General features: G+C 39.1%; 2 protein-coding genes across 2 annotated transcripts; one reads left to right on the top strand and one right to left on the bottom strand.

The window, feature by feature from the left end:
* Window positions 1-516: 516 nt before the first annotated feature.
* LOC111325170 (peptidyl-prolyl cis-trans isomerase E) lies at window positions 517-1,526 on the bottom strand. Its single transcript, XM_022928961.2, has one exon. It carries the CDS (start codon window positions 1,496-1,498, stop codon window positions 605-607), a length of 894 nt encoding a protein of 297 aa, XP_022784696.1. The 5' UTR covers window positions 1,499-1,526; the 3' UTR covers window positions 517-604.
* A 30-nt stretch (window positions 1,527-1,556) lies between these two features.
* LOC111325088 (nonsense-mediated mRNA decay factor SMG5) lies at window positions 1,557-16,644 on the top strand. The gene is made up of 21 exons (XM_022928852.2): window positions 1,557-1,755; window positions 2,745-2,843; window positions 3,807-3,930; window positions 4,446-4,602; window positions 5,586-5,663; window positions 5,755-5,844; window positions 6,066-6,144; window positions 7,641-7,763; window positions 8,802-8,861; window positions 9,625-9,884; window positions 10,208-10,903; window positions 11,816-11,967; window positions 12,398-12,473; window positions 12,629-12,810; window positions 13,029-13,085; window positions 13,547-13,660; window positions 13,848-13,904; window positions 14,599-14,752; window positions 15,242-15,332; window positions 15,430-15,507; window positions 15,978-16,644. The coding sequence occupies exons 1-21, from the start codon at window positions 1,679-1,681 to the stop codon at window positions 16,222-16,224; spliced, it is 3,051 nt and encodes a 1,016-aa protein (XP_022784587.2). The 5' UTR covers window positions 1,557-1,678; the 3' UTR covers window positions 16,225-16,644.

Below are 16,644 nucleotides of genomic sequence, written 5' to 3'. Positions count from 1 at the left end.
ATAAAAGCAAAAAGGTCACAAAAGTTTATTGCCTTTTGTCACCATTAGGCAGTAAAAAATTTAAAACAAATATGGATAGAACATTGGAGTCTGATACACAATCAGCCTTACCATGCATCAAGTCTGGAATACAAGTAGGCTTGCAGCTGTAAAGAATTTCTCATTTATTCTACAGCCAACAAATGCCTTTATTGGTCAACCTTTTCTGACACTCAACTTGAGTATTATTCACAACTGTTTTGTAGTTATGATTTTTGAAGCAAAAAAAAAAGTGAAAATTCACAACTGAAGTGTGGAGGTTTCAATACATATTTCCCTAAGTGGGTGTCGCTGGTATAATTGGTGGCTATGGCCTGGCAGGGCACCAAAAAATGAAACCCAAACACTAGAGCCTGCTAGCAAGCTAAACAGATGGCACTTAGAAGTGTCAGAGGCGGCACAACCGGCTTATACTGAAACCCTTGGTTGTGTAAAACCAAGATACAACAGTCTTGCTATCAGGTCTGCCAATGTTTAGTGCTTATCCCATGCTGAGAAAAACTTGTGGGCAGACACTCCGGTAGAGAAAAATAGATAACTATTCATTAGTTCTAAACAAGGACTGTTATAACTCGCCACAGTCTTCAATCATGATCTTTTTGCTTGTTTTACCACTTTTTGATCCAGTTGCTTCTACTTTTCTGACAACATCCATTCCGTCAATCACATGGCCAAACACAACATGTTTTCCATCTAACCAGTCAGTTTTCTCAGTGGTAATAAAAAACTGAGAACCATTGGTATTGGTCCCAGAATTAGCCATTGATAGCACACCAGCACCAGTATGCTTCAGGACAAAGTTCTCGTCTGCAAATTTCTGACCATAAATCGACTTTCCTCCCGTACCATCGTGCTTTGTGAAATCTCCTCCTTGCAACATAAACTGAGGGATTACTCGATGGAAGGTACTGCCTCTATATCCAAACCCCTTTTCGTGAGTACAGAGGGCACGAAAGTTTTCAACAGTCATGGGAACAACGTCATGTCTTAGTTCAATGGTAACTCTTCCTGCCTGGCGTCCCCCGATAGTTACATCCATGAATACTCGGGGATTTCCCTTTTTCAGCTTTGCATTTCCTTCTTCAGCAGATTCCTCAGTTTTGTCCTCCGAACTTTTCATTTCGGCATCTTCTAAAGTCTGCCCCGCGTGTTTGTTTAACCAGCTATCTTCACTCCACACAGCACGACTGTAACCTTCCTTGATCTTCATTGGTTTGGCGATGTTCACACGAATCGTTCGCCCAAAGAGTTCAGACTCGTTCATGTTATCAATAGCAGCTGCAGCGTCTTCTGCGAGCTCAAATTCCACAAATCCGAATCCTCGATGCTTCTGACTTGAGTAATCCATCGGTATTTGGACATCTGTAATGTCTCCGAAAGGAATAAAGGCAGCGTGAAGGACTTTCTCGTCAACTTCTTCTGCCAAACCACCAACGTAAACCATGCGCTTGTTCGCCATTTTGGATTTGCAGACACCCAAAATGCAGTATGGGTGAATTCCAGTTTCCCTCGGTTCAAAACTTCAACAGGAAGCAAAGATGTCGGTAGTGAGGGAGATAGTTCTGTATTTTCAAAAAGATTTGTGTTGCGAAATGACCAAGATTGCTCCTAGAAGGAGTAGTGCCAATGAATATCTTCAATGAGGATGAAGAAAGTTTCAGTGGTTGAGGAAAACAATGGTAAAACTCAAGGAAAAGAGGGAAGCAAGCTTAACAGGTGAGATTTTCTACGTTAGACTGGGATTGTTAGCGATTCTTCTGCTTGTTGTAACGCGAACGAAGCACAGTCTTATAACGACGAGGTTTCTGTCTTCGACATCGTAAAATCCTACCGAAGTATTTCCAGTTACTTATAGCTCCAGGAAAGTAACAGCGTGAAGGCAAAAATAATTTTTTGTTGAGAACAAGCGCGATTTGGTCTAGCATAAATCTGAACACGTACGAAAAGTATATTGAAATTAATCGATAAAGCTAGCTTTTTTTTGAGATCAAGTGACGACAATGGAAGAATTTTAAATAAGTAATTGTGACTTATTGCGTTTCTTCGAAGGGAAAACGTTTTCTATATATTTTTTTACCAATGCTTAGTCAATAATGAAAGACTGCGGGTGGAAGTTGAAAGTAATACTTTTCAAAGTATAATTTTAGCAATTTGTTCCTTACCATATCAAACTTCTCGCTGAACAGTTTGATGTTTTGTTCGATGGGACAGCTTTGAGTATGGAATATTGAAGAAACGTTGTGATATTCCTCTATGTGTTCAAGTGCATGAAAAGCTTACGTTCGATTAAAAAGAACTTAGTCACCGCCATAACGTAACTAATTTAATAGTATGCACAGGTAAAAACACACATAATCAACAGATAAATTCTACCCAACAAAATAAACGTAACTTTTCTGCAATTATGACAGGCATAAACCACGTTTTGGATTTTAAGCTCTTTCCAAGATAATGAAAAAAGCTTATCTGGGCTTCTGATTGTACCCTTACCGTGATTGGAATCTTTTTATTGTTTTTTTTTTTTTTTTTACAAGTGTAAATCGAATTGATGATAATTAAAAAATGATTGATTATGGCACAGCAACCACAATAGCAATTATCAGATTGTTTATTCAAACTTCTTTGACTTGCAAATTAAAAGTCAGAGTTTGTGCATTATGAGAAATTTGTACCTTAACCCGCCAGAATAATTCATTTGTTTGTAGGTCCTCTGTGCAATTGGCAAATAGAGTTGATATTCAGCTGAGGTCTGCTGTGGAATGGCAAGATCTTTTTCACCCAGATGCTGTTGTACTGCGTCAGAGGTAATTCCCTATTTTCATTATATCTTTATAAAGATTACAAGTACCATTTGATCCAACACTAAATTATCAGAACTAACATTATAAGCAATGTGTGACAGACAGTAAGAAGGATTGTCAAAAAGATTGTGGGAGTGAAAGGGTTAATAAAGAGGTGTGGTGTTAAGAATCAATTATAAATAATCAAGAAGGGAAATTACTGTAATGAATTGGTTAAGCACCCTTGTTCCAATAAGCACTCCCTCTAATAAGCCCGGGGGGGGGGGGGTGGAGACTCCCATATGAAACAGACAGGGATGCTTGTCGTCTTGCTTAGGGGTGTAAATTTTGGATTTTGGTCTCGCTTAGGGTGTTCCAGGCAAAGCACCAATATTTTAAGCCACCAAGGTCTCGTTTAGGGTTCCGCAAAGAAATACAGAATTATGCAAAGAGAAACAGAAGTAAAAATTTTCTTTTTAACTTGTTTTGTTTACTGTATTACCTCAACATTAACTAGTTTTCTATTTTATGAAGTGCCAAAGAGACAATGCATGAACACAAGCGGTCTCTTTTAGGGGTCAAAATTTACCCCGGGCTAATAAGTGTCCCCCTTAAAATATTTTTTTATTATAAGTACCCCTATTCTAACAACTGTCTCTGTTGCACATAAGCACTCATTCCAATAAGCACCCCTATTTCTGTTTCAGTGAAAACACTGCTTGAGTATATCTAGTACCATTATTATGTTCAAATGTTCACAGTATTATTTGTTACTTCTACATATTCTGCTACTACATCTAAAGTTTGTCTCACACATTCTGCTATTTCTCAAGAAAAGAAATAAGCAGCCTTTTCTGAATAAGCACCCCCACTCAGAGGTGTTATGTTTATTATTTAGCAGTTCTCTGAAGAATCCTTAGAGAAAATGTTACTCTTTATAGTTGAGATGTTAAAAATACCCTCAAATCACTTTTGATCGTTTTGCAGGCTAAGATCCCTGTGTGAAAGCCTTATTCTTCAACATTCCAAGGACTATGGCCGTAGGGCTGAAGAACGACTTTGGAGAAAGGTCTTTTACGATGTCATCCAGAAGCTCAGGAACCATAGAAAGGTAATGAATAAAATAAACATCATTCTTCTTTGGAATAAACTATGTGGTTGTCAATGAGGCGATTTTTGTGGTCCTTTTTAACAAAATCATACTTTCTCTCTAACTAAAGATCTGTATTGGCTACCCTGTATCTTATTGTACACAATTTATCATAAGGGAATTTTGTTCGGCATAACGTCCACTTCTTGATACATTTGTCTGTTCTAAGTTTACCTGTTTGTGTAATTGTATATTGACATAATAAGGAGAATTTACATGTTAAGAGAAATAACACCACCTATGGTAATTTAGGGGTTAATTACTGTTTTAGATGAAACAATTTTTTACGACCCTCCGTGATCTAGTCGGATGCTCTAACCACTGAGCTACTGGAGATTCTATGGTGAGCAAGGGTCAACTTGTGGGCCTCGACTGGAACCGCATCGCGCGGCTACACAGCCAACTATTACTGGCTGTGTAGAATTATTAGTACAATTACTAGTACAATTATTAGTACAATTACTGTTTTGTGTTAGATTCTAGAGGGTGATACCCTTCCTCTAGATGGAGCTCTCCGCACCCATCTGTCCTCTGCAGCAGGATATTATTACCACTTGTTGACACATCTTCAACGGCGATACCATCTTGCTGTTGATGGTGTATTGTCTTGGGGATTGCCATCCAGGCACCAAGGTGGGAACTTACTTTGAATTCTTTCATTTACATCAACTTTCAATAACAGGGAATATTAAATCCTTTCTTTGTTTTAAGTTTCTGCCATTATTTGCGAATCTGTAAACTGCCAAGTGTTTCTCTAATTGTAAGGATTATGTCTAGAGGATTAAAAATGATTGGATCATATGACTGCAATTACCAGAAAGCTTTACCAGAATGTTTTCTCATGATGAATAATCCTATTTTTTAACCATAGAATGGAATTCTCCAATAGAATTTCATTGGCTTAACCTCTTTTCTTCACTGTGTCCCTTTACACCTAACATTAGTATTTATATTTTCCTTTCTGTTTTGTTCACATTTCCTATCGCGCTAACAAGGAGAATTTGTTTGACAATCAGAACCTTTACATTTGATTCAAGGGTGATACCGTACAGAGAAATCAGAAGCCAGTCACTCTTAAGAGTAAAAGGGTTATATCAACCGCCTCCCGGTTAGCTCAATTGGTAGAGCGCGGGATTGTTGTGCGGGAGGTCGTGAGTTCAAATCCGGCCGGACCAACACTCAGGGTCTTTAAATAACTGAGAAGGAAGTGCTGCCTTTGTAATAATATTTGCAAAAGGTTAGACTTTCTAGTCTTCTCGGATAGGGACGATAAATGAAGGTCATATCTCACAAGCCCTTGTATGTGATAAAAAAAATTTGTGGGCCGTTAAAGAACCCACACACTGCTCAAAAAGAGTAGGGCACGTAGTGCCCGGTGTTGTGGTCTATCTTTGTGCAGTGTCTATCAAATTGATGGGGGGTACTGTGCCTTTGAATATTGTATAGAAAGGGTGCAATATAAATAAGGAATTCATTCATTCATTCGTCATTACTTTACCGTGACATTACTTGATGAAAATCTTTCTTTTGTATGGTCAACCCAAAGACTCTTTTTGATCCTGCAAGGAAAGTATCCAGTGTTAATAACATTTAAAAATGTCATTATGTTTTCAAAGCTGAAAATCAGGATGAGGAGGTGCAGTCATGGGCATTAAAAGCCTGTCAACGCTGTCTCATATTCCTTGGAGATATTGGTAAGAATTATTTTTAAGATGGCAATTCCCCCCTTGCAGCCTGGGTATACTTGCTCAGATTTTTTAGTAAAGACATGATTTTTTTTTTCAGCACGGTATCAATCAGACATTGAAGGAGAAGATGCTATTAAACTTGCTGAGAGGTTTTACTCTGAAGCAGCTCTTACTAACACTGACATAGGTGACAAAAATGAATCAATGATTTTTTTTATTCTTTTATAAGAGTTAATAGCTTAGATAAATAATCTCTGTAATGTTCTGGGCCCAGTTCAAAGGATAGGTAATGCTATCCAGCAGATACCCCAAGTAAATGTAAGTGTTGACAAAATGTGCTGCACTATCCACTGGATAGAGATTCATCCAATGGAGTGTTAATAATTTTGTTTTTTCTTTATTTCTTAGGCATGCCTCAAAACCAACTTGGAACCCTTGCTGGCACAAAAGCCTATGGTTGTGAGGGAGCCTATTTTTACCTAAGATGGTGAGATTTCACTTCATTACCTTTTCCACAGATTTTGATGTGTTGAGCATTTGTTGTTACAAACGAGCAAAATGCAAAGTTTAATTGCATTGTTTTTACAACAAAGAAAGTAAGATTCATATTCCCTACAATCAGCGACAAAAAAACCCCCTTATTACCCTAAACAATGTTGTATCCCCCCTAAACAATGTTGTATCGTAAATCCACGAACTTTTAGCCAACATTGAACGGGGAAGGGGGGCTGTTAATGATTTATAATGTGATAGAAACATGACTGTTATTCTTCATGTATAGTGGAACCTTGATTTAACAAAGTGCCAAGGGACTGGGGAAATTGGTTCGTTTTATTGAGGTTTTGTTATATATAGGTTCTGTGGTATACGTTTCACGGTAACTTTACCCAGGCTGAAACTGATGTATTTTTTGTTATGCTGAGGACTTTGTTATATAGAGGTTCGTTAAATCGAGGTTCCACTACAAATAGAACTCTTCCAACATGATGCGTCCACAAATTTTGAAGCTTTCTGTAGCTTGCTAAACTTTTTACAGTCATCATTCAACGTTTACAAATTTCTGATTATCTTACTACCTCATTAAAAAAAAATAAAGCATAGAATAATTTCTACTACTGTACATATTGTGTACTTAGTTACTGAGTGGGAGGAGCAAATGAGAAAATATTTGGCTTGAGGTCAGGATCTTTGGACCAAGGGTAATGAGGTCGGCGCCTCGTTACTGAGAGCCAAGTGTTTTTCCCATCCCGCTGACCAAACTCAGTCAATGAGTATTTTATCATTTGATCACTAAGTGTTGAAAATTTTAACCTAACTGGTATGCAATAGTTTGTTTGCTGGTGTATGGTCCTTGAAGGGCAGGGGTATCCTAATGGGAATTTCACCTGCCTGTTGCAGTCAATTAAGCCAAAATTGAACAAACAGAGCGATTCTATTCGCATGAAGCTGTTTGTTTAACACTTCATATTAATTAATTTTCATCCTTTTCACGGCTTATTTACACTTCATTTTTGCACTTTTTTATTAGTTATTAGCTCTATTGTTTATATGTAAATACTTAGCTTTTACCTTCATTCCATTGTTTCTGAAATCGTATATATGTGGACATTTGTTCATGAACTCTAACTTGAAAATGACAGTGGAGTGGTCAAAACGTTGTTCATATTTTTTATCGCTTGTTTTTATCACTAAAAACCTTTTCCCTTATTTTTTTAATTCAGAACAAGAAACTCCAAATTCCTAGCAAAATGCATTTTTTTTTCTCATTTCTGTTTCCTCAAGCAACAAAGTGAGGTAAGGGCAGCAGGGCTGGATGGCCTTTTCCAAACTGGCTCATGTCAACCCATCAGGCCCTGAACATGTTAGCTTTCACTATGGTTTTCTATGGGATTGCACAAGCTGGGCTGGATGGGTCATGTGATTTTAGATTTTAAGTCTACACAGCAAACTTATGTCAGATCCTTGGAATCTGTTGTTTTGCAGTTTGTTGTCCAAGGAGGTGTTTGATGGCGCTGAAGGAAACTTGCTGAGAATTTTTGAAAAGAACCGGTCCATTCTGCATAGGATTAAAGAGTTGCCTTTGGATGAGCCCAGACGCAAAGAAAGGTGAGCTGATGGGCTAACTGAATTTCAACGTATCTCAATATTTTTACTGGAATTGCATCAGTGAATAAAATCTTGCTTTCTGATTGGTTAACAAAGTGAGGTATTTACTGTGAAATTGCAAGTTGGAAATGAGGCTAAGTGATATTGTTTTGCATCTACATAAGCATAACAACCATAAGTAATGCTGTTTTCTTTTTTCTCATTTTTATTCAATTATGCAATTCAAGGAAATTTCATTACAACTCATGAATTCCGCCTTAAATTGCACTTGAAAACCGATATCGCACAAATTGCAAAGCAATGAGTGTGATATTGTTTTTCACTTGCAATTTAATGCAGAATTCACAAGTCATGTAATGAATTTTGCCATCAGATTAACAAGCAATCAGCTGTTGCTTAGTTTAGCATAAGGGATCTAGTGAGCACCCATGCCTAGTGACCTTTTAACTTCCAAGATCTGATTGCAAATTCTCCTTTCTGGCTGCTACACATTTCCTTGTAAGTTAGTGATGACAATTTGGTTTCAGATCAAGATAACAACTTCTACCCAATAAGTTAGAGTATTCTCATTACCTGTTTGCTGAATAATATATTGATATTATAGGGAGAAGTTACATTTAATCACTTCTGAGAGTGAAAGAGTTAAGCCTCCCCCCCTCCCATTCTGACTAGTAAGCCCTCCCTGTGCCTCCTTCCCTTAATAAAAAACGTTTAGATTCTAGTTGTAACATAATTCCTTATCACAAAATATCCTTGTATTTTAAAGTCTGTATCAGTGTCCCATTCAAATCTTGTAGACTTTTAATTAAAAAAAAATGCATACTGTTTACAGCATCCATAAAATCTGGGCAATACCAAAAGGGAAAAACAATGCTTTGCATTTTAGCCCTCATTGCTTAGTTAAGAAACTCTTCTCCCTGTAGTATGTCCCTTTCAGAAATATAAGTTTATACAAAGCCTACCAGGAGCTTAGACAGTTGCTTATGCTGTATAACCTTGCAAGTTATTAGGAATGAAATTTTTTTCCTTTCGCACCAGATTAAAGAGGTTTCTAGTCTACTTCCTGTACCTCCAAGATGTGTTGTACCAGCATGAGAAGTGAGTACATGCATCAAAGCACTCGTCATAAGAATATCCCAATTGTACTCAAGTCAGAACTGAACTTTTAAAATTATGTTTCAAATCAATTGAGTGCACAATAAATTTGACATGAGTCAGTTGAGAATGGTGTGATAGGGATCTTTGATTGTGAAATGGGTTTGTTACGGATGATTAAGTTGCCATGCGCTGAATGAAGCTGATGCATAATTTCTCTTTTTTTTTTGTGGGGGAATGGGGTGAAATTTGCTGTTAGTTTATTTATTGTGAAAATGAATAATAGCATACTTGCTGTTTGGATCCAAAGAGTTCATTGTTTTTATGCTGGTGAGGTTGAGGAGAGAATGGTGCTGCGGAGGACTGTTGGGGGTTTAAATAAGTCTTATTAGTAGTATAACTGAGAAACAATTTTTGGACTGAGTTGATGATGAGCATTTAGGTCATCTTTTGTATTGTCAGTCACTGTGAAAAATAACAGACCTTTCTGGACCACTCTGGCAAGGAAAATTACTCCCAAAACTCTAAATACACCTTGAAATTGGTTTTTTTATTCTCTGCAGTGTTCTTTTTACTTGTCCCATGGAAAGAATTTGTTTTGATGATCAGGAGCTTCTTAAATTGATGATAATTTCCTTCATTCTCTTGACCTTTACACTTGATATAAGGGTGATAATGGAAGGAGAAATGAGAACACATGCACCCTTGGGCGTCAAAGAGTTGTGTCATTTACTTCAAATGAGATATCTGTGAATTCTCTATTTAGTTCACCGGAGATAAGCAGTGAAGATATTGGCCACCTTTGCCAGTCAGTGTTACAAGACTTCAGTAGTGTCCTGTCTGTAGATCCGGCCTCCTCCAATCCAAGCCACAACTCATCACTAGAAAATGGTCTGATTGCTGCCCAGGAAAATGGCAGTCTGGAGGATGACGTCACTGAAGACATCGAGGACGTCATAAGCAGCTCGCTTATGGTGAAGTTGGTTGTCATGGCGATTGCAGCCGTGACCAGATTGCAGTCAAAGGGTGAGTGTTGACAACAAAAATAACCTCTCTAGCGTGGCATTTTTAATCAAGAAATCTGTTCTCATGCTGATGATGTGGCGTGTGCCTCGCGGGTTGCTTGAATGATTTGTTAGACAAGGAATTAAAGATGCAATTAGCCTGGAAACTACGTTGAAGAGGGACTGAGTAAGGTCTGTACGGGCTATTAAGTGACTTAAGTTTGGTCCTCTCCTGATCTGATAGACTCTCGCCTCTAGAATCATAAAGGAAAAATTTGAAGAAACCATTTCTTGTATTCCGAGAGCACGATGTGGTTGTGATGTAAAGTGTTTTAATTTTCGTAGGTTCTCAAGAGTCGTCGGTAGCAATAGCGTTCACTTTAGCCTTCTTATCTCTTCTTCTTCAACACTGCATTTCATCATTAGAGATTTACTTAGCAAAAGAACACTCTACCGCCGAATCCCAAGTAATGAACGGACCAGCAACTGCTGCGCTCTCGCACAACGGCTTGAACTCGGAGAAGTTGTCGAAACACGATAATTCCGTGGCAGGACTCACAGCGAAAAGTCATTTAAACCGCAACAAAGCAATCAAGAACGTCTTGAAACATCGGCGACGAAGGAGGAGACGAAGAAATATCGATTACAGTTTTGACAGCTACAGTGCCAGCGGAAGTGATTTGGAGGAGTCGGAAGACAATGAAGAAAACGAAGACAGCGATTTGAGTGAAGGCGGGGAAATGGACGGCGAGTTGGAGGATTTGATCAGCGATGAGGATGATAGTGAAGACGTGTATGTGGAAAGTGAATCAGACGAAGAAGGTAGTAACACCGGATCCCAGCCAAAGACAATATCCATGGCTGCTAATGGACGACACCTATTGAAGGAAACACAGCATAAACCAGTAGACAAGTCACCATGCCATCAAACTCCTTCAGAAAAGCTGGGATCTAGAGCTGGTTTACTGGGACAGAATGGGATTTCTTTGGGGAAAGTTTTTAGGCCGGATCTGTTTAGTGATGTTAGCGACGCAGAAACAGGTAACAGAATCAATCTCAAAATAGGGACCAGAGTTCTTATCGCTGTGTGCGTAGAGTAAGTTCTTAATGATTCATGCATGAAGGTACTCTGCCTTAAAGTCAACCAATTCAATGCAGAAAATTGCTAACATCGCTCGAAGTTTTGAAGCTCAATCATTAATAATAATAGTAATAATAATAATGATAAAGTATTTATATAGCGCTAGTATCCTCAAAGTTCAAAAGCGCTGAACAAGAGCGACACAATAGAAAAACTATAAAAATGCTTTTTCAAAAAGGAAAGTCTTAAGTTTTTTTTAAAAAAACGGGCACTGAGGAGCTGTTTATAATACAAGTTTGCTTTTATAAAAGCTTTTAATTGCTTGGAAACCCAGATTTCTTAGACAAAGCTTGCAAATTACTCGGGTTTATTTAATTATCATTATTCTTTATACGTATGTGCACGATCCTCGCAGTAGAGAGCGCTATTTATGCAATAGCGAAAATCAGACCTGAAAAAAAAATCAGACCTGTACGGGATTCGAACCACTGACCTCTGCGATACTAGTGCAGCGCTCTACTAATTGAGCTAACAAGCCAACTGGGAGCAGGCCGTTAAGTTGATTTGTAATAAACCCGTGATGATAAATCAGATACAATGAATATATGAAAGTTCATATATTTTGAACTGCGGTTATAGATACGTATGTGCACGATCCTCGCAGTAGAGAGCGCTATTTATGCAATAGCGAAAGTCAGATCTGAAAAAAATCAGGCCTGTACGGGATTCGTACCACTGACCTCTGCGATACTAGTGCAGCGCTCTACCAATTGAGCTAACAAGCCAACTGGGAACAGGCCGTTAAGTTGATTCGTAATAAACCCGTGATGATAAATCAGATACAATGAATATATGAAAGTTCATCTCTACAGAGTCATCAGTAGCCTCAAGAGCTGAAATACTTCGAGATTGTGTGGAATCCAATCTGCTGAAGGCCATAGCCAATCAAAAGCTGTTACCTGCCATTAAGGTGATGACCGACTGGCTGCGGCTCAACAGCGAACTGGTGATGACTTGTGTTGAGGTGTGTACCAGAAACATTTCATGTAAATCATTTTGCTGATGTTAGAAAGTGATCGCCATTATGTAGTGGTGAGGGCATTTGCAATGGCCTGGGTTTTATTCCCGAAGTATGTGTTTCTTGTTGTTTGAGTTGGTTTTCCTTATTTGTAAGAATTTTCTCTAGTTTTCCTTTCTCTACAAAAAAAGCGTTCGAAAATGTAACTCGATCTAAAAACACAGGGCGTCCTTTACGAAAAATGAAAATATCCTCTGACAAACTTACATACCGCAGGCTTCGAAAGACAGAAATTTTAAAATATCTTATTGAAAGCGTGCAAAATGGCTGGCTTAGAACGACAAAAAATTCAAGCGTAGAAGTTTGCCTTTGTCTTTGCCTTTGCCATTGCCTTTGAAATCATGGTTGAGCCCTTTTTTTTCGTTCCCTTCCCTAGAGCCTCAGCGCCCTTTGGTCAAGACTGGCTCTTCTACTGAACAAGTTTCCATCGCCAGACCAAATGATTGTTGCAGGTAGGCAATATTGATGGCATTAAATTTACCGATTTGGATTAATCCCCTTATAATATTGGACATTTTCAATCTGTCGGTTTAGTTATCAGGCTGATTTAGTTTTAGAAGTTATTTCATTCGTTTTGATTCTCCTATGTTCTCTCTTTTTTTGGAAGTTCCGTTACCAAGACAGCAAACATGGCAGAGTGTTCTTGACGAGCCGCTCGATAAGGATTGGATCCAAACACGTGGTCTACCAGAAGACATGTTTCTGTTAGGATTTACTCCACTGACCCCTATACACAGTAGGCTCGACAGGAAGTGGAGCAGGCTTACGAGGGACTGTTACTATCTTGAGGTAGTATATTTGACCTTGCCACGTAAAAGTTGATATTTCTCCATGATTCATTTCTATTTTACTGTTATCAATCCCTTGTTTCGCGAACGGTTTTTGAAGAAGAATTTCTGTTTCTTTTTGATAAGTGGTTTAACGACCTAATTACATTCGATTTAATGTTGTTTAAAGGTTTCTTATTTTTTATTCATTTGCATTTGTTTTTTCTTGTCGTTTTTCAGGCTGCAGTTCGAGTTCAGTGTTTGAGAAGCTTTGGAATGAAGATGGCATCTACTCAGGTACCCTCCCTTTGATTTCTAGTTTTCTTGCAGTTTCTTTCGCCAGGGTACAGTTATGTTTCTAGTGTTCAGTCACTTTTTGGAAATGACTTACTATTTGGAGCGCTTTTCGATTGATTTTCGCCAAACCAAAGCCAAACTAATCACAGTGGCTAATCAGAACAAATGAAAATATCGCGAAGGGCCAATGAAAAACAGCCAAACTGTCAGAGGCGCAAGAGAATGTTAGAGAGAAAGGCATCTGATTGGTTGAGAGAGTGGCACGAATTTTCTCAACCAATCACAGAATAAAAGGAAGTAGGACCAATGAAATCCCGGAGAAAGGTTTGCATTTGATTGGTTAGGAGAGTGGCACGAATTTTCTCAACCAATCACAGAGTGAATGGGGGTAGGACCAATGAAATCTTGGATTACTGAGAAGGCTCAGTTAGAAATTGCTCCATCATCTTTACTTTCAACAGGAGCTTAGTTCGTTTGATTGGGACCAGAATACCAAGCAGTTTCTTGGACCTCAGCAGATGGCGGAACGAGAACAAGTGATGGCTGTTGATAAACGACCAGCGCCACTGCCTGTGGTGAGACATTAATTATTTCATTGAATTATACATTTAAATTTTTTTGTCAAAAAGGAAAAGAATAAAACTCTGGACACTGCATTCCAGTTTCCTTTTTCTTTAAAGGGCTGCTGGGAAGGGGGTGATCGATTTCGATCAGCAGAAGACACAACATGACCGTTTTTGTTTTTTTATTTGTAATTGTTAGGGAGATCATGATAGACGAGCCAGAGTGATGAAGGTGATGGCGCAACAGCTATTACAGGTAATTCCGTCATTTGATAATATACTTAACAATTATTCCACGAGCGCGCGTTGGATATGAGATGATAGATAGCCAACGAGGCGCGTAGCGCCGAGTTGGCTATAATCATCTCATATCCAACAAGCGCGAGTGGAATAATTGTTTTATTAAAAACGTTAAATTAAATTATTAAATTTTATTAAATTTTTAGCTCCCTTTTAATTTTAAGCTGCCACGTACGCTTGCCATATTTGTAGATTATGGTATATTGGCTGATATACCATAATGGCTAAGCCAATAAAAAGTCTTGAATTGCATTATCCAATGATCTAGTTTTTAATAAAATCAGTTACACCCCGAGTGGTCCTCTTTTTTGCGATTTAAGTTATCCATTTATGACGCTGGAGCGTTGATCGGCTGCTCATATTTTTAAGGGAAAAAATATTTGAGGAAATCAATAGAGAGAGAAAGAGAGAGAACTCCCATTACTGAGGACAGGGACGGAGTGTTTAAAAATACTGTCCCACCACTGGCCCCCCTTCAGCCGGAAGTACTGAGATTTGCCCCACTTCACGCCAGCTAGTTTGGTGGCTTGATAATCGGGTCTGACGCTGTAGTGATTCAAGCACAAATAATTTCTACGATAATCTGATAATGGTCACTCTTTTCTAAAACGTTTTGGAGTTCAGGGGTTAACCTCTCAACTTAATTGTAGTCTGAAGTGGCTGAATTGGAGAGCACCCTTAACACGGCTCCTCAGGACGGACCGGTTTATGTTATTCCTGATACCATGGCACTGTGTACTCAGTTACATCTGGTGCGAAGATTAATCGCCTCGGAGAAACTTGTGGTCATCATTCCTATCCAAGGTACAACCACTTTTACTGGCTTGCAGGCACCTTTCTTAAAGTCTTTTTAGTCGGTATCTTTCAATTGCAGAACTACTTACTCTGGATTTTTGTAATGCAGATATCTTGGATATCTTGAACGAATAAGAGTGTCGTTTTCGTGCTTTCCCATTGTTAGCGCGTACTGCGCAACTTCCCGCGCTTAAGAACCAGTTGCATGGGCCTGGCGCTAGGTTCCTTATTTTTCTGCGCTTGACACTGGTGGCACAATTTCCCGCGCTTCAACACCAGTTGCACGGCGCCAGGTTCCTTATATTCCCGCGCTTGACATTGGCTGCTTCCTTTTCCTTGCTTTGCCATGTTAACAAGTTAACCCATTCTTGGCTTCGCTGATCGATTTGGGCACACGAAGAATTTCGTCTATTTTAAGTGAAACTCCGTTATTAGAAGACCTTTTTTGTACGCTCTTGGTTCGGGTTCTCCATTCTCTTGGTATGTGATTTCTTTTAGTGATTTCTGCGCTTGATGATCTGAAAAAGTACGACAGCGGTGCGAGAGAGGCCACTAAGTTTTTGGAGCAGGAGTTTAAAAAAGGAAACAGGTACTGAAAACGATTGATTACTTGTGTCACATCAATGTGCTTAAATTCTTCGTTCTCTATTGTGTGGCTAAACGTCTGTAATGCTTTTGTTCCTTAGATGGATTAGAGCTCAAAAAGAGAATGAAACTTTAGATGGACAACGGAGGCGTGGACGTTATGAGGACGTGGCAGTGTGGTAAGTATATCTTTCCCTGGCTGTAGGCTGTTTATCTCATCTTGCCTGAGAGAATCGGAAAAACAGTTTCGCTTAGGTAGTTGCTCTTCCGCTATAGTCGTTCCATTATCGATGACCGAGGGTTTCGGGAATATTAACTGTTCGCTATGTTAGATTGCATAACTCTGATCTACGTCTTTGTTATTGAGTCGTTTTCTGTTCCGTTTTCAATTAACTTCAAGGAAATTTTGGCGAGTTTGGAAAGAAGAAACACAAATGGAGAAAAATTGTATGGTTGTCTGGTAACTAACTTGAAAAATTTAAGACGAATCTTTAAAGATAGCAAGTATCGAATGGAAACTGGAGGTAGAAGAAAGGAATTTCTGATTTTATGAAGCTATAAATCGATCTGTACAGAACGGTGCCTGCCCTTAAATCCCGAAGCTTTCCGTGACAATACGGTCGACTTAGTAAGACATTGTATTTTGCAGGCGTTTCAATCAAATTGTCAGCTGTTGTCGCTACTTCCTGCGTCAAACTGGCAAAGGCCTTGTGACTTTACTAACCGGAAGTACCTCGTATGAGGCTCCAAAGCGAGGCCAAAGAAAGGGTGTAACCTCTAGTGGTACCCAGGCTACCCCAGAGGCAATGGAATTTGCGCGAAGCTGCGGAGTCAACGTGGAATCACTGCGCGCGTTCTGTGCCCGGTTCTCCAAGCAGTATAAGGCAGTTACGTGAGGTGACGTGTAAATCCAGGTGTTCTGGAAGGGCTGAAGATATGATGGGTTGTGTACCTAACCCTACCGACCTGAAATGAGGGCTGAAAAACAACAAATGACCGAGCAATAGCAACCTAACCGGGTGCAGTCTAGATAGAACAACCACCACAGGGCTACCAGCTTGTTCCCTATTGCTTAAGGAGGTGTTTAAGAGTAACCTTTCAAGTATGGCACTCCATTCCAAGATAACGTTCTAAAAGTTGTAGACGAATTTTATTTCAGCCTTTATAAAGGTGTGTGCGGCTTTCATCAGCCATTACTGCGCGCAATTTCTGTGTTTGAAGCAAAATGTTCGTTTGAGTCGGCCATCTAGTGGCCATACCTGTCATGTGAGACCAATTCTCTCTTCCCGCCTTCTCGACTTTAATTTGTGTCTGAA

The sequence above is a fragment of the Stylophora pistillata genome, chromosome 4 (genome assembly GCF_964205215.1).
Source record: "Stylophora pistillata chromosome 4, jaStyPist1.2, whole genome shotgun sequence".
In the NCBI taxonomy this organism is placed as follows: Eukaryota; Metazoa; Cnidaria; class Anthozoa; order Scleractinia; family Pocilloporidae; genus Stylophora; species Stylophora pistillata.
Note: the sequence above shows the minus strand (reverse complement) of the source record. Positions and strands in the feature narration are given on the sequence as shown.